The sequence below is a fragment of the Ochlerotatus camptorhynchus genome, unplaced genomic scaffold (assembly GCF_037179485.1).
Source record: "Ochlerotatus camptorhynchus isolate MF236.1 unplaced genomic scaffold, CSIRO-AGI_Acam_v1.1 ptg000284l, whole genome shotgun sequence".
Classification (NCBI taxonomy): Eukaryota; Metazoa; Arthropoda; class Insecta; order Diptera; family Culicidae; genus Ochlerotatus; species Ochlerotatus camptorhynchus.
In genome coordinates, this window is record NW_027040773.1 from 1,469,750 (window position 1) to 1,494,427 (window position 24,678).

Below are 24,678 nucleotides of genomic sequence, written 5' to 3' on the forward strand. Positions count from 1 at the left end.
TTTCAAATGTACTCACCATCCATCTCCTTCATTGCCCGAATGAAATCCTGGGGATCTTTAAAGCTAACAAATCCATAGCCTTTGCTTTTGCTCGTACGCTTGTCGCGAATCACTTTGGCCCGCTGGAACGAGGGAAACTTGTTGAAGGTACGTGTCAACAGTTCATCATTCACATCGTTGCCCAAATCACCGCAGAAGATCCGGAAATCGTCATCCGGCCAGTCCCCAAGAGATTGATCCTCCCACGTCTGACCGCCAGCCACGCGCACCGTCTGAAAAAAAGCAGGGAAGAGAAAAAGAGAACACATGTAAGGGTGCAATAAAATTAATTACGCCTGTGACTGTATCACACAGCACAAACCAACAAAAAAGATCAAACGAGGCACCTGAGTGGGCAGAGAAAGGATATATAGAGTTTTAGTTACAGAATATAAATAGCAGGATTAGCAACAAACCCTACAGAAAGAGAATCATCAGTGATGTGATATAATGAATGGGAAATTACAGTGCTTTGCAATTATATGCACATACAATGAGATTTTGTGATAATCATGAAGCATTTAGATCAGTGGTCCTCAACCTATCCGACATTATGGGCTGCAATAATTTGCTATAATACTGCGGACCCCAACAAGCTTCTTTTTTTAGTAATCGCAATTTTTAATCACATTACACTTGTGTATTTCATTAGTATAACTGTTCTTATATATTAAAATGGAAACAAAAACAATTGAATGTCACTGAAATGAATCATATTCATGTATGTATGTATGTAAGGTAGCCACCATCCCTTCGAAGATCTTGTCTTGTATGCAGCTCCACTTAATAGCAAGATCAATTTGAGCTACCGATCTGAATTCACAATATCGCTGTATGAAGGGCCAAAAACGGTGGGGTGGACCCGTAAGCAGAGGCACTTACGCGAAATCCACGGGAATTTAAGAATCTCCTTCCAACGATAGGATCCAACAAATCGAATAACGCAATTCGCAATACTTATTAAGCTTCCTACAGGATGGTTTGTTAAGAAGGGCGCGTCAATCTCCATGAACTGTTGGAGTAGAATTCACACCATCACAATCGAATCGGTAGGATAAAGAAAATGATAGTGTTTATTGCCTCCTAGACTCCGGTTGTCATACCACTCCAATCGTCCAGTTTCAGGACAAATGATACCCTGATGCTCCCTCCCAACCCAGTATTTATTTATATATATAGTAAACATATCAGGCATAACATTTGATAACGGCACAAAAGCATTTGTAAACAAACTTTCTAAGGCCCTCCACACGCGAACCAAAGTACGCCCACGCAAACCAACAACATCATCGGATAGGGGCAACTATCACCTTTCCGAAAGAGGTATTGGTTTGCGTGGGCGTACCCTGGTTCGCGTATAAAGGGCCTTTGAAAGTTTGTTTACAAATGCTTTTGTGCCGTTATCAAATGTTATGCCTGATATGTTATGGAGAAATGAAATATATCAGAACATTAAAATACGTTATAATGAAAATACATTTATATGGATAAAAAAACTGGTATTCCGCAATGAAAATAATAATTATTTTACATACAATATGATGCAGCTCTATGTCTCCTCAGCTTTCAATAAGGAAGATGTAACCCTGAAATTTCCAGGTTATATTATGCAAATAAATATTTTTAGCTAGAATGATACTTGATATGTTTGTGTTGTGTTATGTTGTGGGAGAGCTTGGGATTAAACCCATGATATTCTGCTCAATAAGCAAAACCGATCCCTCTAAGGTTATCGAGCATCTCAAAACCAAAACACTCCACGGCAAAATATGATTAAGCCACAGCCAAACAGACGTAACTCTTTGAAAAAGTTTTTCTTGAAAACATAGTATCTCCAAACATAGGACCTCAGTAACGACATCTCTCGGGCTTCTCGCGGAAAACAAGCTTGCTCGCTAACTCGCAAACAATACCGTGCGGGACCGAAATCCGTACAGCACCGAAATCCGTACACCCTGTTGAATTTGTTTGTTTATATGCATCATAACAATGTAAATATTATACATGAATACATATTCATGTTCATTCATGCATCAGCTTGATGTTTACTTCAACAATTAAGCAGTATAACATGCAATTAAAATAAGAAAAATAAAAACCTTATCACGTGTCGGGCATTTCTGTCAATCGGTTGAGTTCTTAACGATTTTCTAAGAAAATGTCTCGGATTTACTTCCAGTTGTTAAGCGTATTTAAGTGATTTTTGCAAGTAGTTTCCTGAAGGTCGATCGGAAAGGTAAGTGTTTATCGTTTTATATCTCAATTCTAAGCAATGGATCGTTCATATGGTATTTATTTATCAAAATTAGTACTGTACGGATTTCGATCCATATATAACAGCTGATTCTAAATCCGTACACTTGTGCATCACTAATGACGATTCTACTTTATCTAATGTTTTTCAGCAGATCATGGAAACTAAATACACGCCGGAGGATTTGGAGAAGACTGTGGCAATGATGCGTGCGGAGAAATCTTACCGAGAAGCATCCAGGGATTTTGCCGTTCAATTCACCACCATAAGAGATGCCGTATTGAATCGCTACTCTCTTATTTTATTCGTATTGTAAACGTTATATTATTAATATCTTTTAATGAAGAGCGTCAAGAACCAGCCGAAAAGTAAAACAACGCAGCTCCCCTACAGGATATCACCAACACGCATATACAAATTAGGGACCATGCATAAATGACGTAGCATTTGAGGGGGGAGGTGAGGGTTTCAGAATTTGTGACCGGCCATGTATTGGATATAGCCAAATACGCTACGAGGGGGGGGGGAGGAGTATAAAATTGATCAAAAATATGCTACGTCATTTTTGGATGCTCCCTTACAGAGAGCAGACAGAAATGGGCCAGAGAGCATTCCCAGCTACCAGCGAGGAATGACCGGAAATACACATGAAAGTAGTGCGGGCGAAAATTGATAAAGAGAACGCAAAGAAACAAAGGATTGAGGAACGACAAAAGAAAAAGGTTGAGCGAGAGAGGAAGAGGAGGAAGAAAAGGAAGAAGAGCAAAGAAAGTTCCCTAATAAACGATACCATGAACGAACTTTATCCCGGATGGGTAAACTTTCCCACAAATGGTTTGGATGATACCCCGAACACGTCGTTAAGCTCTCTATTATGGTTATTTTTATTAGGGTTGGAAGCAAGAAAGCATTATAACTTGAAAAGGCAATGGTAACAATGGAGAAGAAGCAGAAGAAAGCTGTGGAAAAGAAGCAATGAAAGATCTGTATTTTTATGATTATTACTCTCTTGACGTATTAAATTAAATTAAGTTATAGTCGTTATTTTACCATTTTTAATTTTCATGCACAAAACGAAAACTAATCCTTGATGTCAGTTCATTGTCTTTTTTTGTTGGTTTCTAAGATGGTTGTATTTTTCTTTTACTTATCCGCCATTATAGGGCTACCATCTTAGGAACCGGTTAATTTATCGCTTGATACCAGTGGGTTGGTGGAGTTCCAAAGTATGGCGCATCTTGCACGTTATCACATGTCAAATTTCAAAAACCTCGAAGTTTTGATCGGAGGAAAACTCCAGTAAGAATATTTAACCCAAAGCACTGGTATAGAATAAAATTTGGAAGAAATTAATCCTTAAACATGATATTAGTTAGCATAAAAATCCAGAACAGTTACCTTCTTAAATACAAAGAATTCAGTTACCTCTCCTTTGAATCGATTGGAGCATCAATTAATCTAACGCTGATATCATTAGTAAAAAAAGTAAAAGTAAAAAAAATGAACTTGAACCTTTGAAGAATGATTCTTATGTAAAATCGTGCACTGAATTCAACAATGTAGTCGAAAAAATGTCAGTAGGATAGTTTTTGAGATACAGCTAAAAATGAAAATTCACTTTAAACAAGTTTGATTACTATAATACAAATATCTCCGGTTGTAATGAGATTATATCAATTATTTTAACGCTAAATTAGAGGTAAGAAATTTTTTCGTTCGATCAATTGAACATCAATTGTCAGTGAGATTGATGGTATTGTTGTTAGTTAATAGTTTGTTTTTTAAGTTTTCCTAAGAAAAATTGAATTTCTGCTAAGTCTTTAAGCAATGTTAATTAAAATGTTTATGGTGGTTCTACCATTACTCTCACGGAAAAATAGTGTTATAACGATCGAAATAAAATTTTATCACGTTTAATTTGGCGTTAAAATAATTAATATTACTTCATTGCAGCCAGAGATATTTGTGTTTTAGTTTTTTTAACGTGAGATTTCATTTTTTAGCCATGGGAAGGAGGGGCATAGTGAACAGGCGGGGCATAGTGAGCATCCCGTACTTTGGCTCTGGATCTCCAACTGCATGAAACAAATCAACTGGTAGTAGGATCAATATCCTTAAGATATTGATCCTACAGCCAACAAATTTGTTCTGAACGGCCGGAAGTCCAAGCTGGAGCACGCGTGATGCTCACTATGCCCCACCTGTTCACTATGCCTCTCTTACCCCTATATCTCCAAAACTATCCTACCGAGATTTTTTTTGACTATATTTTTAGATTCAGCGCACGATTTTACATGGGAAATGACCATCAGCGTACAAAGTTCAAATATGCTGTAAACTAGTGTATTTAAACGAATATAGCTGTTTTGGACTCTTAGCCAAGCAACTACAAAAAAAAATACTTTATTCAAGATAGCAACACGTTTTTTTTTCATTGAGTTGGATCGATTTACATTCATGTACGGATTTTGATTCATGACTGTACGGATTTTGATTCATCCTCAACACAGTGTACGGATTTCGATTCAACACTGTACGGATTTTGATTCAATCGTAAAACGCTGTACGGATTTTGATTCAAGATATGTGCAATTTAAATCCTTTTTTCTAATAATTGAAGGTAATTTTAAGACCTGGTGTTTGCAAATATTGGAAAAATAAAGATAAATGTAAAGGAAAAAGATGTGATACAGAGCATAATGTGATAGCATTATTTAGTATTGACCGTTAATGATTCTCTCGTGCTTAGGTGTACGGATTTCGGTCCCGCACGGTATTGCATTAAAGTTCTATAGTGATCCGATGCCAGCGCTGCGACGAGTAGTTCGCGGAACTGATAATAATCAAATCAACCGTTAAATGCGTGAACGAAGATACCTAATGAAGAGTTACGTCTGTTTGTCTGTGATTAAGCCCTCACCTGGTATGTAATGAAAAACATAAATACGCGATAATTCATATATTTTCAGCATATGATGCAATATCACAACTGTTGATAAAAGGAACGGATCTCATCTTATTTAAGACCTGGATGACCTGAAATGTGTGAAACCGGGTTAATACTTATTTAAATGTAATGTAATATTGAAAATGCGTTATAATGCCATGTAACAAGATACAATAAACACAATATTTTTACAAAACAGATAATGAACGATTCAGATTTCTTTTCAAGCTGGCACTATGCTTCCCTGGAGCCGCTCATAATAGCTAACATTAAGAATTAAGTATAATAAAATGTAATTTACAATAATATTAAATGATGTAAAGTCAATAATGAAAGATATGTAGTACTATAAACACTATACATATACGATAACCAATAGCTAGCTTAGCTTAGCTTAGATTGGTTGCTACTCCGTGATTGATCAGAATCAGTGAAATTGTACAATGAATCAACTGAATGGGCTGGGAGTGACCGTCCATTCTCATTGTACAAGTTTCAGTGACTCTATATGTTGTAGATCAATAACGGCGCCGGCCACGTCCTTGCAATCAGGTGGGAGTAGGGAAGGAATATTAGAGTGACCTTTGTTGTTTGTGGGCCGTGTATACCTCTGCACTCCAACAAAAAACACAGAAAAGGAGATTTTGTTAGTAAGTTGGGTTCGTTGGATCAGGATTCACCTTGATAAGTGATGCGACCATGGTTTTAAATGTATCAGTGTTATCATGCATTATACTTGGATTTGCCCGAAGCCAAAACCAAATGGTGTATCCTTGGGCCTTATTTCGGGTGTCACTACACGGTGATAAGCAAGTGATACTCAGAATAAGAGCCGTGATTACCGTTCAAATCAAATGGGAATCACTTCACCGTGACGACAAGTGACAACTTTTCACCGTGATGTGACACCCGTAATAAGCCCCATTATAATATAAATCTGAAGACGTTCCATCATCGAAATGCTGAAAATAAACTTAGAGCATGAACATGAGCAAAATTGATCGCCCGCGACTGCCAACACCAAAGAGCTGAAAACCAATTCAAACAAATCAAATAAACAGACAAAACTAGGGTGAAAGCTGTAAGAGTGAATCATTACAGTATAAATCTAATGATGTTCCGTCATCAAAGAGCTGGAAGAAAACTCAAATAATTTAAATCAATAGATCCAGTCTGAATGAAGGCTGCAAAAAGAGAATAATTATACAGCAATGACCCCATTTTGCCAGCTAGCAAAGAATGTGTATCTTAAACATTCATCTTGAAGGAGGAAGGTATGAAATTACAATTATGTGGAATTATTGAAAAATAACAGTCTGATGCGCGGAGAGGTTGACAGAATCAGGTCATAACTGTAATGTGAATATTAGAAAGATTTATCATCATCAAACTATTCTTGAATTGACCTGGAAGAATGCTTGTGAATAATTGTTATACAGATAAATTAAATTGATAAACTAAATGGTTCAAACAACAACTCCAGCCTGTAAAAAAGCTGAAAATAGGGAATCTTTACAATGTGGATCCCCCACGGTCTTCTACTCAGTAAGCAAAAGTGGCAGCCACCAGACTAGTCGAGCTGCTCAATTTAAATATTGAAACCTTATTTTGCGAAGTTCTTAAGAATACCGATTAAAACACAATGTAAACAAATAAAAGTTAAGAGTCTCATCCGAATCAAATGATTCCAAACGAATTCATAGAAATTAAGTTTAAATAGACAAAAGTAGAAAAAAGGAAAAATCTCACCAAATCAGTCCAACTGAATCCCTTGCAAGCAGCTATGTCACGCTTGGTGTAGTAGCTTCGATCATAGACCCGCCCTACGGGGATCAATCCTCTGGTCGAATGTAGTCGATTGCTCCATGACGCGAACACGAAGCGACCGCTCACAAAATCATACAACGCGTAAACAAACTGAAATCAAAAACTATCACTCGCGACGCCACAAATTTCTGTACCGGGAGCACAAGCGAAGAAAAAAAACAAACTGGAGGTCGATTTCATCACTATTGTTTAATTATTCTATTGATATTATATTTATTTTTGTAGTTGCCATGAAAAATCATTTTTGTTTTTCGCTTTTTCCGTCCAATGCACAGTGTTGCTTTTTGACGTTTGCTTCTCAAACATTGATTTTAGGGGTATAGTTTGTTTAAACATGTTTTAACAATCTAAAGAGATAATTAGTTACAATGTTCAGCAAAAGCATGTGTTTAAACATGCAAAATATACTTGTAGAAGAAACCAAAATTGTAGGATGCCTAAAAAATCAGTTATACTAAAAAACATGATTTAAAGGGGCCTTTCACGAAAAATGAAACATATCTCGCAATTTATAAGAGCTACAAATTTTGGGTGTTCGGTAAAGTTGCTTATAATAACATTTGCTACAATTTTATTGAAGACGTTAAGTCTCTATCTGCATCAGATAAAAAAATATTTTTTTGATCTCACTTTTACGTAGATTAATCTACATCAAATGAAGCGGATTAACATATGCAAAAACATGTTTAAGCAATCTATACCCCTAAAATCAATGTTTGAGAAGCTATTAAAAAAGCGCACGAAAACGGTAAAAAGCAACACTGTGCAATGGATGCTTCGTGTATAACACTGGTGAAAACCCGTAGCTTGTCAACAATATTCTCAATAGGTTACGGTTTGCTTGCGTAAGAGACGTAGCATTCTACGAAGGAGGAGGGTCTGAATTTAATCAAAAATATGCTACGTCATAAGGGTTCATAAGTATGTCCCTTAAGCAGGTTTGGTGGTACACAATGTATGTACAACGGTAATGTTTTGCTATTGAGAAGCTCGAGAGGCTACAACAATTTTTCAATAAACTTCACTGATTTATGCATATGTCAAAAGTATAGAGACTCATGCTCATAGAAGTGCGGATATGTATTGATTGATTTATCTTTATTTAGGAGGCTTTCAGCCTTTCGCCTCCACGTATCCAAACGAGCATTTCCATACAATTTGACAGCCCGTTTGGATACATCAGTCAGTTGTGACATCAGCGATGTTGCCTCCCTGGTACAGTACTACTGAGGTACATAAAATTTCGAATGTTGAGACTTTAGAACAAATATCCAATAAAATAATTGATAATTTCAGGCAAAAATCTTTGAAATCCTTAATTGCAACAATTAATTCCCCTTATATTTAGAAAAGATTTAGTTTTAGTTTCTAATTTTAAGATGACAATTGTAATACTGACATACAGGTAAATAAAACCTGTTCAAAATACTGAATTGTTAGAGCAGGAACAATGTAAGCACACTTAGATATATATCATAACAATTAAAGCTGGTAAGTTAATGTAGTAGCTGGATCACCTAAGTTAAAATGAAATGTAATTTAATTTGAACTTGAAACAAATGAAGAGTTACAAAAAACGGGCATCCGCACATCTAATACATGAGTATCTAAAATCAGAATTAGGTGGCGGTCCACATGTTGAGCACCACTGATTTAGGCGAAGCACATAAAATATGTCTAGCAGTTTGCAACGGTCCCAACAAGAACCGGAAATAACACAAAATCTACAACCAACATAATAATACCAACTACCAACTGCGTAGGATAATTCCTGATTTAGAGATTCCTAGAATGGGCAATTTTGTTCTGTGCGCACTGTGTGCTGTTTATTACCGAGTTCAACGCCATTCACGTCTATAATCGAACCGCACCCATACGCGAGAAGGTGGAAATAATTAAATGGAACGAGTTTGGCGAATTTCCATTGTAGTTGCGATTGATTGTAAGGGCTATACGAATTCTATATTGGGACTTGTTGCTGGAAGTTGAGGTTACGTTGACACTTTTTGTTTGAAGCCAGTTTTCGCGAATCAAGCATTGTTGAAACAAAATTAAAAAAATTAAAGTGATATGATGTCTACACGCAAACCAAAAATCTATTACAATGAATGTTAGTTCCGTTTCCTATCATCCTCTGTTCATCAACATCTCAACGAATGTTAGAGATTGACCATTAGACTGATGCAAATTTTGACTTTTTCGCTCCACAGTGCTTAAATGGTTTCAAATCGGGTCCTGATTAGCCTCCCAAAGTTACAACTCATTTGGTTAGAAACAGACTTCGCACAAGCCATTTGAAGTTTACATGTAAATTACTATGGGAAATCTCAACTTTTTGTTCATTGCCTTCTAGTCTTTTTCCATATTGAGCTGCAGTTTGATAGCCATTCTTATAGAAAATTTTCTCAGCTACAACTTTGCAGAAGATCGTTTCTATGTAAAACGAGACAGGAAAAAGTTATTAATTATTTAAAAGATTGGTAAACTTATGACATGATCAAGCAGCTGCTCTGTAGGCAACACTGTATTTTGCAGTGTGACATAGTAGCCATGATTTTTGTGTTCTATTCAACGCCCCAGAAACACCAATGTTGCCTGCTGAGCAGTTGATTGAGCATGATCATAAGACATCAGCGCATTGAACCATTGATAACTTTCGATCCTTGCATTTAATCAAAAAGTGGTCTTGAGCAAAGTTGTAGCTGGGAAAATTTCCTACAAGCACAATTGAAAGTTTTTGAAGCAGACATGAACAAAAATCTTGGTTTCACCATAGTAATTCCCATACAAACTTCAAATGGTTTGTGCCATTTCAGTTTCTCACCAAATGGGTTCAAATTTTGAGAGGTTAGTCAGGATCCGATTTGGAATCGTTTAAGTATTGTGGAGTGAAAATTTCAAATTTTGCATCACTCTATTGACCATGCAAGCGATGTAATGGTTTTTTGTCTTTTTTTATTTCGTGTTCTATCTACGCTTTCGACTATACCAGTAAGCTTGTAGAACGACGCACATTGTAGAACATTGTAGAACGACACACACACTTGCCTCGAATCTCTCCAGCAGAAAAAGCATACGAATTCGAGTTTGCGAGAAAATGAGCGCTTCATGTTTGCTTTTAAGCTATCCATATTCAGAAGCATGGAGAGACCAGTAGAGAAACCACAGGTCTGATAATCGCAACGTTCGTGGTTCGAGTCCAGTCGGCAATCTGATTCCTATTTTTTTTCGACATAACTAATTTACCTCACTAATACACTCTACATTTTTCGGTCTCCAATTTTCTTGCATTGGACCGCTGCTAGGTATATCGCATTCTCGGTTCATGCGGTCTCCACTTACATCCTCTGATGATGAATCCCACATAATTGTTAGCGAATCTTACATCCACCGGTTGGGTGTAGCCATCACCAGCCACTATAAGTACAGGACGTATACAGTTTCTATTAAAAGGAATACATTAGCAGCCAGTCCAAAGGGGATAACTCGAAACGTAACCATTGACTGTAAACGTCTTGGATTTTGATCGTATACTGCCAAATCTCACCATGTGGTGTTGTTGCTCAATAGCGCGGGTTTCCTGGAAAATTTGGCCATATTTGGCTTGCATGTGGCCTCCTCGGTACCACCCTCTTTGTGAATTGGGATATTTTCCTCAATTTCAGTAGTAATACCACCGACAACAGATGTTCTGCTTCGCCAAGTGCACGTCACGCGAAAATTGACAGAAGCGGTTACTCTCACTTGAAATCCAACTTTATACGATTTTCGCTAAAATTGGAAACAGAGTGACATGTTGTTGGTGATAATATTGCCTAATTTAAGCATATGTCCTCAAAAAAACGAGTAAAGTATCTAGGGTATGTGTCTCTAACCGCAGTCTAATATGAAGCCTTCAATGATATTTTATGTTGTACCTTATGTAATAATTGAGCTGCGGTCGATATTTAACTGTCAACATGCAAGTTTGGATGTTCTTGTTATTTGGATATTAATTAGGCACGACTGAAAAGAAGATTACCGGCTATTATAATTGAATCGAATTTAACCTCGCATTTTGGTACTGAGGCAGCTCTTGCTTCAACTATAGAAGTAGTCAGAGATTCAAGAGCATATAATTAACTTCATCTTTGGTTTACAAAGGAATGTTTGGATCGAAGTTATATTCCATAAATGTTTGATATTGCTCCCAATCAGCTCTATGGGTATTGAAAAAAGAGCTGTTGGGATTAGAAATTATTTCTTAGGATATTTCAAAAGTTACTGGAAGGTGATCAGAACCGAAGTCAGCATGGGTAACCAATTGGCTACAAAGTTGACATGAATCAGTTAAGACCAAATCAATAGTTGAGGGATTTCTTGCTGAAGAAAAGCATGTTCGGCTGTTTGGATATTGAATAGTGTAATAACCTGAAGAAAAATCATCACTCAGAATATTACCTTTGTAATTGCTTTGAATATTCCATGAGCGGTGTTTTCCATTACAATCACCAATAATGAAGAATTTAGACCTATGACGGGTAAGTTTCTTAAGGTCACCCTTGAGAAAATTCTGTTGCTGGCCTACGCATTGGATTGGCAAATTGGCAGCTATAAATGTAAGTTGTCCAAATTTTGTTTCAACAAAAACATCCAATGTTTTAAAAACTTTGGTTTCAAATGAAAAAAAAATGTATGTTTGATTCGTCTATGAACATTGAACAATGATGGCAACGCCACCACAGGCTCCATAAGACAATCATTTCTATAAATGAAATAATTTGTGTCCCTTTTAACCTTATGGTCAGACTTAAGGGTTTCAGTTATAACGGCAATATGCACGTTATGAAGTCTCAAAAAGTTAAATAGCTCGTCTTCATTATCTTTAAGAGATCGAGTATTCCAATTCAAAATATTTAATGATTTAAAATCCATTACTAAATTTCAAAGTCATTACGAATTGTTCGCAAATTTTACTCCAGTTTGAATAGCATCATAGCTCCATTTACTCGCTGAATATTGTTAGCAGCGAGGGGAGCAGGTATAGATGAAGAATTTGATGCAGGGGTGTTATTTGTACCTACGGGTTGTTTAGTTCACTAGACTTGAAGTGAGCTAAATAAAAATCACTAGAAATCCCGTTGCACGAATCGCCAGGACGGGATTTCATTTTCATTTTGATTACTTGAATTGGCACAATTCCAAGTAATTTTGCCAGTTCATCTTTGATCTGATCCAGGGATTTACCACTGCCCAGACAACCAGAAGTCGGATAACAATGTACAGACAGTATCGTAAATTGCTACAGTTTAAGTTTTAATCGCATATAAGTATGGCATGCTTCGCATTATGTTTAAGTTAAATCGTATAGAATGCATATTTCCGACTTATATGCGATGACTCATTTTTCCGTCGTACTGTATCACAAATTAAATCAGATTACGTCGTAAGACTTTTCAAAATGAATTTGTTATTACAGATCAAATCGTATATGATGTTAAATCAACTCGTTTAAAATTAAATTAAAATATGCACGTATATGGCCTCCACTTTTGTACGTATATGCCATTTCTTTGCATTATATACGATTTTTTTGTTTGTATATATGTTTGTATATCACGAAAACAACTTTGAATATACGTGCATTCTGGTTGTCTGGGTGGGCAGTCCTTTCATGCCAACCTTGAACACACGTTCAGTTTTGGTGTCGTAAGTAAAAAAATATGCTGCTTCTCAGTAAAATACTTTGGATGCGTCCAAGGTTTCACCCAATACAAGGCATTCACCCCGACGACCAATTTACAGTGAAAACTTGAATTTTACGAAGTTCAAAAGTTCCGTGCGAAGAGCATGGAAATCGGAAGTGGTTATCACAATAGGGGGAGTCTTTTCCTTTTTGGCATTAAGTCGGGAAAGTTTATTAGAATTTTTCCTGAATGATGGATCATTCCCATCATCCGCGAGTAAATCAAATTGATTGCTCAAATTAATTTCATCAGAAGAGGGATCCAGAGATTACCCCTTTCTTTTGCGCTCAGGCGCCATGGCGACAGTAAAACCATAGAGGTAACTCTAAGACTAGAAGGTCCCGAAGAAACGTGCTCAACTTTTTGGCTCAGCTCTGGTACTCTCTTCGGTCCCAAGCTAATCGATTCACCCCTCGAAACAAAGGAAAATCCAATAACCCCTCATTTTATCTGTCAAACTTTCATAGCGAATCAAAACAAACATTGTGTAGTACTAGAATTTCGACTAAAATGGGGTGTGTTAATCGATTTGCTTGGGACCAAAAGGCTAGTCCAGTAGTGAGCCAATTTAAAATCATTAGTTTCCACCGGTTGATAAAACCGGGCTACAAAATGGTGAGTGACAACCTGGAAGGAGCGATATACCTAAATCCGGTCCTCACAAGTTCCTACCTCACACACTTAGAAATTTTTACAGAAATCTGTAAATTTTTACCGAAATCTCAACAGCTGAACGTTCGGTAAACAGTTTCACAGATTTCTTGTACTTTTTCACAAATATCTGTGATTTTTTCACAGATATCTGTAAAAAATTACAGGAAAACTGTAAAACTGTTTACCGAACGTTCAGCTGTTGAGATTTCGGTAAAATTTTACAGAAATCTGTGAAATAATCTTAGTGTGCACGCCTCCACGAGTCATATGATCACAAAAGACTGCCAGCTGAAACATGGACACAGCTGGTTGGCGTAGCCTGGGTAATGTTGTCAATCCGACAATAGCAGAGTGAAGAGATGCGACGCGAACACTGGCGCGGTAACCATAGCACGGTGATAGAGGAAATGCTTCGCCAACCCGAGCGTCTGTTCACCATGGAGGTGCGGCTCAAACAGCGTCTGACTGGCATCCAGCGGCTGAATAAGAAATGCTCTTCCCCGGAAGCTACACCTAAGATGGCAGCCCCATCACGGCGGATAGGAGACCTTAGGCCAACCACCTACTGTCTCTGAAACCTTTACAATTGTTACAGAAACCAACAGAGAAAGACATCGAACTGATTTAACGGCAATGACTTTAAGCGCAAAACAACGGATCATGGAATGTATTGACGTTAGCCCAGCAGGTTAAACTGGCACAACTCGCCAACGAGGCGACGCATGAAGCTAGAAATCCTGGGACTGAGTGAAGTTCGTTGGCCAAACTTTGGAGAACACAAACTGCCGTCGGGACAGGTACTACTATACTCTGGTATTCGAGGTGAAAACGCTCCCCGCCATCGTGGAGTTGGTCTCGTACTTAGCGTCCAGGCAAGTGCTGCGCTCATCAAGTGGGAGCCTGTCAATGAGAGGATAATCGTTGCCAGATTTAGAACACGGGTTCGTAACCTTACCATAATCCAATGTTATGCGCCAACCGATGCTGCCGAGCTACAGGACAAGGAAAATTTTTACAGTCAAATGAATGCCGTCGTGGGTAAGGTTCCGAAGGGTGACATCAAGATCTACACTGGCGACTTCAATGCGAAGATCGGCTCCGACAACACGGACTATGAGCGTGTCATGGGACGCCATGGTCTCGGCGAAATGAGCGAGAACGGTGAGCTGTTTGCAGAATTTTGTGGCAATAACGACATGGTGATCGGGGGCTCGCTCTTCCCTCATCGGCCAGTGCACAAAGTCACGTGGGTTTCCCGTGATGGACATACCGAGAATCAGATCGACCACATCTGCATCAGCCGAAAATGGAGACGGAGCCTTCTTGATGTCCGGAATAAACGCAGCGCCGACATCGCGTCTGACCATCACCACACGCCGACTTGAAGATCCAGCGGTAAAAAGGTCTTTTGTTCATGAACTTGAGACTCGAGCTGCGGACGTTCCAGAAGGTTGCAGCGTAGAAGAACAATGGACGGCTATCAAGAATGCCTTTATAGAAACAAGCGAGAACAACTTGGGTGAGCTGCGCACCCAGAGGAAAGAGTGGATCACAGATGAAACCTGGCGGAAGATTGAGGAGCGTAGAGAAGCAAAAGCCGCGATAGAATGGGCGAGAAGCATAGGAGCCAAGAACGAAGAGCCCGTCAGTGGTACTCGGCTCTAGAGAAGGAAGTCAAGCGCTCTTGCAGACGGGACAAGCGAGCGTGGGTGAACTCCCTGGCCGACGAAGGGGAGAAAGCCGCAAACACTGGCGATATACGCCTTCTCTACGATACCTCACGACGCCTGAGTGGAGCAAGGATGAACCCGAGGATGCCAGTGAAGGACACGACTGGACAATTGCTTACCGACCCCACTGACCAGCTGAAACGCTGGTTTGAGCACTTCGAACAACTTCTTCAAGTTTCGACGGCCAACCAGCCATCAACATCTCGGCATGATCCGCCTAGGGTGCGGCGCATCACTCGCGTCAATTCCGAGGCCCCATCACTGCAGGAGATTGAAGCAGCTATCCGAAGCATGAAATCCAACAAGGCTCCAGGGGTCGATCGCATATCAGCAGAGATGCTCAAAGCTGACCCCATGCTATCCGCACAAATGTTGCATCAACTATTCTGTAATATCTGGGACACCGCGACTTTTCCGGCCGACTGGATGCAGGGCATCTTAGTGAAGGTCCCAAAGAAGGGGGATCTGACTGTGTGCGAAAATTGGCGAGGCATCATGTTACTGTGTATTGTTCTCAAAGTTCTGTGCAAAGTTATCCTGAATCGGATACAGGAGAAGATCGACGCGACTCTCCGACGGCAGCAGGCAGGATTCCGTGCCGGAAGATCTTCTGTGGACCATATTGTCACGCTCCGCATCATCCTGGAGCAGGTCAATGAATTCCAAGAGTCTTTTTATTTGGTATTCATTGACTACGAAAAAGCTTTCGACCGTCTCAATCACGAGAATCTGTGGGGCGCTCTGAGACGCAAGGGAGTCCGGGATAAAGTCGTCAACCTCATCGAAGCGCAGTATGAAGCTTGCACGTGCAGAGTTCTGCATAACGGAGCCTTGTCCGACCCTATCCGGGTAGTCGCTGGTGTGAGACAAGGATGTATACTATCACCGCTACTGTTTCTCATCGTAATCGACGAGATCATGGTAGGTGCAATTGACCGTGTACCGAACCGTGGGCTGCTTTGGCAACCTATCACCATGGAGCATCTCAACGACTTCGATTTGGCTGATGATGTTGCTCTACTAGCACAACGGCGCACAGAGGAGTAACTGGAACAAAAACCTGGCCAAAATAAGAAAACAAGATTTTCTTGATTTTTCATGCGTCTTTATTTTTTTTATATCTTTCAATATATGTAGCATAAAGTAACAACGGAATAAAAACGTTACATTTTGTTTACAAATTTTGAGACGTGTTCAAAAACTGAAGAAATTCGAAGCTTCTTGTTTTCCAAAAAGTAACCATGTAATAATTACGCCTACCAGATATAAACAATTTGATCAAGAGACAAGTATTATAATAAAATGGGTACTTTGGGCTCTCTTATAACAAGTTATGAGATAAAAACCTTTAAATTTAAATAATGTCTTATTTTTTCAACAATATGAAAAAAATGTATTTTTTATGTTTTTTTGTGCTGTTTCAGACTTGAAAAAGTTGTAGAATCTTGCGCGATCAGATCATATAATCTATGGACGAATGAAAGTTCACGTTATTATGAATACATTGGCATTAAAATCTCGTCCGGAGTCGTCCGGATTGGCGATTGAGAGCCATTTGAAAATGGCATGTTTTGCATCATTTCGTGGCAAAATTTTATCCCTTTATAAGGTCATACTTCCAGAAAACTTCCGTAACACAACGGTTTTCTGCAGATACTTATTACAAACTTATCGAGTACTACTTCTTTAATCTAGTACATCAATTGTGGTACTAGATTAAAATTACACTTCAGTAAACTACTCCCGGTTGATACCCATGGTCAGTATTATTTTACTAATGTTGCTAAGGTTTTTAATCTAGTACCTCAATTGATGTACTAGCATAAAGGAGTGTAACGCTAGAAAAACCATGTGACATTAGTTTATCTTTATAATTCGTGTGTGTAGCAAGAGTAAGGTTTCTTTGCCTTGTAATTCAATGTTTATCACAGACCGTTTACCCCATAAAGTATTTCACTTTTGAGGTAGATACTGTAAATTTTGAAAATTAGCGAGTGCCATTTGGTTGTAATACTCTCTCATACACACACACACACATTTACATATTCGATTTTACATACACATAGGTTCGTTCAAGCTAAACTAGCAGAGCGTCATATCTGGCGATAACGAATGAAAATAAAGCAGAATCTGTGCACGGTAACCGCAAACTACTCAATATTGAATACAAAGATTATAACTTAACGAACGTAAGAAATCGCAAATTGTGTGATTAAAACTTTCGTTATTTTTTATTATTTTTTTATTACAGGGCAATGATTCTTGGATAGTTTCTTTACTCTTTTTTGTTAAATAATCCTTATATTAAGCAGAAGAATAAAAAAATCCTATTTTCAAAACCAATTACTTTTTTTATTCGTATGGATGATGAAAGGCCAGATATGCACTGCTAAGTAGATGGATTTTAAAAGTTAAAGTTAACAGAAGTCTTAAAACCTATTAATATTAAATATTTTAATATATATTAGCAGAAAATTGCTCAAAACCAGTGAATATAATTTTGGCCAGGTTTTTGTTCCAGTTACTCCTCTGTGCGGCGCTCTGATATGCAGAGTAAGCTCAATGACCTAGCCGAACGCTCCTCTGCGGCGGGTCTCACCATCAACGTCAACAAGACCAAATCGTTGGATATCAACACGGGCAACCCTTCCAACTTTACGGTAGCAGGGCAAGCAGTGGAGAAGGTCGAAAGTTTCCAATATCTTGGCAGCCAAATAGCGTCGGACGGCGGGACCAAGACCGACATAGGTGCACGAATAAAGAAGGCTAGGGCTGCCTTTGCGAGTTTACGAAACGTATGGAGATCCAACCAGATAAGTCAACGCACCAAAATCCGAATTTTCAATTCGAACGTGAAATCTGTGTTGTTATACGCCAGCGAGACGTGGTGTGTATCAGCGGAGAACACTCAAAAGCTGCAGGTCTTCATCAACCGATGCCTGCGGTATATAATTCGTGCCTGGTGGCCTCACAACTGGATCTCGAATGCCGAGCTCCATCGTCGATGTCATCAGAAGCCGATAGCAACAGAAATTCGAGAGCGAAAGTGGAGGTGGGTCGGCCACACACTTCGACGGGGCGGAAACGAAATCTGCAAGCAAGCGCTGGATTGGAATCCAGCAGGACATCGCAGCAGAGGCAGACCCAAGGCAAGTCGATAGAAATCTGACCTGGGCCCAGGTCAAGGCAAAAGCGAGCAGCCGCCCAGGATGGAAGTCTTTCACGTTGGCCCTTTGCACCGCTGGCGGTGCACAGGACCCTTAAGGTGAGGTTGATAAAACCACCGACGAAGTAAAACGTTTATCCAAACCGACTTCCAAGCAGATTACTATAAGAATCCGAAGGATCGATGTCCAAGCAGGATTTCCTCAGGTAGGGTTCAAACAAGTATCGAAAGGAATAAGAGTCGAACAAGATAGAAATTTTACAGGTTGAGCACTGAAAAGTGCTGGTTAAATTTGTTGTAGCGTTAGTTAGCAAAAAGCAAACAAATCCACACGGCAAGAGAGCACGATGCGGACTTGAATACGACCCGCCGTGACTAACGTCAGTCTTCAACCACGGCCCTTATGATTGTGTTAAGGATAAACCGGTGGTGTAGTGGTAAGCTTTTTTTTTTAAACTTTATTTAAGAGATTTTTAGCCTTAGGCTAGTTCATCTCTTAGTAGTGGTAAGCGTGACCTCACCCCAAAAGGCCTGGGTTCAATCCCAATCGGCGCCGCCGGGATTTTCTGAGGCATACAATTTCTGATCACGGGCACCAATGCTACCGACGCCAGGGAACAAGATCGACGAAAAACAAATCAAGGAAGAAGGGCCAAGTTTGCATGTTCGATCGCGACATTTATTTTCTTAAAGAATCATGCTTCTTCTTCTTCTTCTTCTTCTTCTTCTTCTTCTTCTTCTTATTCTTCTTCTTCTTCTTCTTCTTCTTCTTCGCATTTCAAGATTATTGCGTGCTCTCAACTTAGTGTTATAGATGCACTTCCACAGTTATTAATTGAGAGCTTTCGATGTCTGTACCATTTTTGCATTGGTATAATTGTGTGGCAAGTCCAATCATACTTCAATGCCCAGGGAAGTCGAGAAAATTTCCAACCCGAAAAATTCCTAGGCTGGAACGGGAATCGAACCCAGCCACCTCCAGCATGGTCTTGCTTTGTAGCTGCGCCTTTACCAACTGAGCTAAGGGAGGCCCCTAATATGAATCATGCTTCAACATAAAAAAAAAAAATCATAATGCATTCGTAGGCACCTAACCGTAAAAAGCGAGGAACATGCCTCATGCGAACGACGTCATCCCTCTGGCAAACGCTTTCTCATCCGATGATAGTGTAGTTACAGAAGTATCGCTGTAAAAATTCTGTAAATATCTTTCATCGAAAATTACATTTATAAGCCCTGAGGCAAGTAAAAACAATTGGCTTTATGGGGGTTCTGCAGACCATGATTTAGACGTGTAGAATGTTTTAAAACCTTGATAAAACTTGCAGTGATATTTGGGCTAGGATGGCTGGTTTTGAGCCAATCGAACTGTCAAAGCCCGACCCAATCGAGTAGCTTCTATCTAATTTGATTGCATTGGCAGTGCTGCTAGAAACCCCCTAGGCATAGGTTGCCAAGGCAGAGTTACTCATGTCTCGATGGATGGATGGATGGATTTCAATATTTGGGAGATCGTGACCGTCGGACAAAAATAAGCTAGTAAAGGTGCTGTATCCTAGGCGGTGAAGTCATAACACAAGGGTGAAAAACCTATGTAACCACTAGCATGCGTAGCAGGGGTGGCAAACAAACCGTCATGCTGATCCCGTTAGTTATGTTGTTTATTTGAGAGCTGTCAACATTAACAGACTAAATGTAGCCCCAACGATGGATTAACTTAAAATTAAAAGTAAAGGTCACACATTAATAAAAAAAATATAAATTAAAACACTGATACACATACGTTTCATAAAGCCAGACAAAAATGAAGAGAAACGTCTTCGTAACATCTGTCGAAAAAAAAACAGCGGTGCCGGTGGTGTAGTGGTAAGCGTGATTACCTCTCACCCCATGAGGCCTGGGTTCAATCCCAGTCGGCGTCGCCGGGATGTTCTGAGGCATAACATCTCTGATCACGCCTTCCTTCGGAAGGGAAGTAAAGCCGTTGGTCCCCGATTCATGAATTGATGGGTCGATAGGTAGGGTCCAGGTGTGGGAGCTGCCTCCCTGGCGTCGGTAGCATTGGTGCTCAGCACGGAAAACAAGATCCACGGAAAACAAATCAAGGAAAAAAAAATTGTCGAAAATATCGAAGAGAGTTGATTGAACAATCGCTGCAACCCACCTACATATAGTACCGTTCATGTTTTAGTTTGTGCGAAGTGGCAATCTCAGTACAATGTTGAAGGTATTTTGTCTACGCATCATAGAAGTAACAATGTTTTTGTTTTGATTATTTCGATCATCGAAGAACATAAGTAAAATAATTGATCAGGCTTCACTTCATCAGGGTCTGTCCATAAACTACGTAGACAGTTTAGGGGGGGTTGACAATTATCCACGGCCCATACAAATTTTAAATTTTTTGTATGGACAATTGTCTACGCAGGGGGAGGGGGGGTCAAGAATCCCAAAAAACTGTCTACGTAGTTTATGAACAGGCCCTCAGTGTATTGTGCCTTATGATTTATCATTGCCAATGTACCAAAATCAATGTGAGGTGGATTTCACAGCCACAGCATACCCCTGAGTAGGACGTTGATGTTGAAACGGGTCTCTCCAAGAGCTTCACCAGAGCGAATCGAAGAAAACATCGCTGAACGGTAAGAGATGAACTAGCCTATGGCTAAAAATCTCTATAATAAAGGATAAAAAAAAAATCGCTGAACGGACTCAACTATCTCAACACAATTGTTGTTGTTTGGAATCCAGACCACCTGGCGTGACTAGAAAAAACATCAGACCGGCAGTCATCAATAAACCCAAAGCTGGTACACACAATTCGTCATAAATAGGGGCAAGAAGGTCACCCGGGGCAAGAGTGCCATCTTCAATATATTTTGAAAATGAAATCATTTCAATCCTATCTCACGATGAACCTATGCATTGGTGAATCGCTATGTACATGTCAAGATTGGCGCGTCGGAATCGGATGTTTTCTCAACCAACTCGGGAGTCCCGCAAGGCAGTAACCTAGGACCGCTACTATTTTCGGTCTTTTTAAACGACGTCGCCTTGCTGGTGGGCGTTGGCCAAATTTGGATTTTTCAGATATAATCCTAAATAGGACCTAGATTATTTAATACTCTAGTAACCTCAAGTCCGTGCTCTGTCACAATGTTTCATTGTGATTAATCAACACTCAAAGGGGTAAAATATCAAATTTGGGGTGAATTTGAAAGAAAGGGAACTTGGAGTGTAGAGCGCACTGCCCACTGGACGATTCTGAAGCCTGGCCAAGTGAGTGGGGTATGGGTTTATTTGATTGAACGTCATTTCCAATGTATATATTGATACATTCAAACCATTGGCATTTGAGATAAGACAGAGATAGGATGCGGAGGGCCCGCTTAGGGGAAGCGTAACCCATGTTATGGTTTCCATTTATTAAATAGTTCAGATAGGCTGGAAATGACAGGTTCATGGTGAGAAAATGTACCATATGGGGCCCGTTCACTGATCAAAATCAGATTCACATCGTCAGACCCTGCCCAAGAATAAGGGGATTGACGATGTCTTGTCAAGTTTTATTTTGAATTTGCGTTTTGTATTTAATACTCTAGTAAATCTCGCGTCTGTGCTCATTCACAACAGTGTGAGGTGTCAATGCTCACTGGGTCATATGTCTTAGACCAGTTCCAGATTAGTTTGCTATTAATATCTTCTGCATCGCAGTTCGCGATAGATTTCTAAATATGGGTTCTCTTTTCCGACCATACTAGTGTGAGGGAAGGGGGTGAGTTCTGGATCAACAATGGAAGGGGGCCCATCGGTTTTTGTGGGCAGACCGTCCAGAACCCGTTCCTCACAGATCGGGGGCTGCTCGCGCGGGCCAACACCGTCTTCGTGTAGGTGGAAGTTTTCCCTATCCGATGATGGTGTTGGTTTGCGTGGGTGGCCTTCGCTTTGTGAGTGGGGGGCTTTGGAGCGGTTTGTTTACGAATGCTGATGGGCCCTTTTCTATTGTTGATCCAGCGTTAAACGTTCGATAGGAGAGCGACTAGGGCAAATAAATAGGGAAGACAACACCATGACCCAAATAAGTAACCAATGCATGCGGCTCACACTTAACTTGTTCTATTTCTTTCTTTCTTCCTATCATGTACTAATATTAACTGCCTGAGGACAAATGGGAACACGACCAGAAACCAGAAACGAACAAGAAAAGAAGAATTAAACTTGCACCGGCAAGAGGAAACAGACAGAAAGGATCATGCCGGTTGGAGACAGCCAATGTATACTGGACGAAGCTTGTATCTAGGAAAAGTCGTATGTGCAGGAAACCGTAAGTAGGATAAGAATCGTAAAAGGTGTGTGCTTGCTTGATAAGATCCTAACTTTACTTTAAATACACGGTAGGAATCGAATATCGATTTATGATTAAGGTTTTGCCCATTTTTCAGTGGGAGTGGCAATACTCATTGATGAGTGATTTATCGTACCCATTTATTAGTAACTGTTAGCAGCTAATGATTAATTGATTTACCTATTTTAGAATTACCTATACTTCACATCAGAACCTCATTTCCTTCAATTACTACTCCGTCGCAGCACACACCTTATATGGATCGCTAACCTTTATTTAGTTTCAGCAATTTCGACATTATAATCAAAAGGTGAGTTTTAAAAGTATAATTACCATGCATAAGTTAATGTACCAGAACCTGGACGGACACGAGCCTACCCAGGGGAGGACCCGGATACGACCACCCATGTGTGTCTAGAGTATCGCACGAGCTGACGAGTGCAACGGGAAGGACAGTAGGTGTATAGACTAGGGGGTTGGTCCCTAGATAAGCCTTCTTAGCGGAAGGCACAGCCTATGCACTGAACAATTACAATTACAATTACAATTTTAAACGACGTCGCCTTGCTGATACCATCAGGATGCCACGTTTTCTATGCAGACGATACGAAAATCTACAAAATTATTAAAAGCCTCTCGGACTGCTGGGATCTCCAGAATATGTTAGGTATTTTTGCTGACTGGTGCTCAAGAAATTTGATGAGTCTAAGCATATAAAAATGTAACATTATTTCTTATCACCGAAAAATCGAACTTTGTTTGTTTGACTATGTTCTCTACGGAAGTTTGTGAGATATGCTCTTCGTTTCCTCAACTGGCGTGACCCAACGAACCTGCCTCCGTACGAGGAGCGTTGCCGTCTCCTGGGAATCGAGCCATTAGAGGTGAGACGGACGGTCGCTCAAGCTATGTTCGCTGGAAAGCTTCTTACAGGTGACATTGCCTGTCCAACACTGCTGTCACAGCTAAATATGTATGCCCCTAAGAGGTCTCTTCGTCAACGCTACTTTCTGTTTTTGAAACCACGGTGCCGGAATTATACACAACACGAGCCAATTCGAGCAATCAGCCGGCAATTCAACAACTTGTTTTATATGTTCGACTTCAATGTATCAGCTGACGTGTTTCGTCATCGGCTACTTGGCCTTTTCCGTACCGTTGACCCTAACTATTTAGTTTAAGTTTTATTCATTTAGACAATAATTGTCAGTTGAATTTTTAAATAAATAAACAAATAAACAAATCTGTTTAGAGCTTATTTTTACAGAAAAAAATGTCCTTCCCTGCATTAAAACGGGAATTGGTAAAAAAGCTCAAGTTCTCCATTAAATAATCAATAATCATGTAAAATCTTACCTTGCGGTCCTTCTTTCCCCTGCGATCAGAATTTCCAAACGACTGCAAAGCCGATGATGCTCGGGCCGCCTTGATAGCTTCTTCAGCAATCGGATTCGGGCCCGACTTTTCCGTTTTCTGTTTCTTAATTTTAGTGGTCACTTCAAACTGTATGTTTGCAATGTCATACTGAAAAGGGCACAAGAAAATCCAATCAATTAACACGGAGGCGTTTTCATTTGCCAAGCAATGACTAACCGATTGTACCGGAGTGGAGGAAATGGTGGGACCTATGGAACTACTGGCTGCCGGAGTATCCACCTTTGGCAACGTGCCAACCGTTGGTCGTGCATTGTATAACTTTGGGGCGCTGCTCACGACCGCCGGCGTAGGCTCAGTGGAGTAGGACTTCTCCGGGGCGGCATGCTGCTGGGGCATGGGTGTCGAGTATGTTGGTAGGAACGGCGGTACCGGAGGAGGCGGTATACGGTTCGGAACGGTGGCCAGCTTTTGCTGCACCTGATTGTAGGTTTGTGAGCCAATAACGGTGCGTACTTGCGAAGGGATAAATGGATTTGAGGACGCGCTGCTGGAGGGACCAGTTGCTTTTGAGATTTCCGCCTCGAATCTGGGGGGTGGACGTTAGAAAAGGATT

General features: G+C 40.0%; 1 protein-coding gene across 1 annotated transcript in view; it reads right to left on the minus strand.

The window, feature by feature from the left end:
- The window catches only part of LOC135706565 (RNA-binding protein 42), a 59,308-nt gene that overhangs the window by 34,481 nt on the left and 149 nt on the right, over positions 1 to 24,678 (minus strand). Inside the window, exons 2-4 of the mRNA XM_065228218.1 lie at positions 24,282 to 24,651; positions 24,045 to 24,212; positions 17 to 272 (exon numbers count right to left, since the gene is read on the minus strand). Of these exons, the coding sequence (XP_065084290.1) occupies positions 17 to 272; positions 24,045 to 24,212; positions 24,282 to 24,651 (794 nt within the window). The remainder of the gene's footprint in view (positions 1 to 16; positions 273 to 24,044; positions 24,213 to 24,281; positions 24,652 to 24,678) is intronic.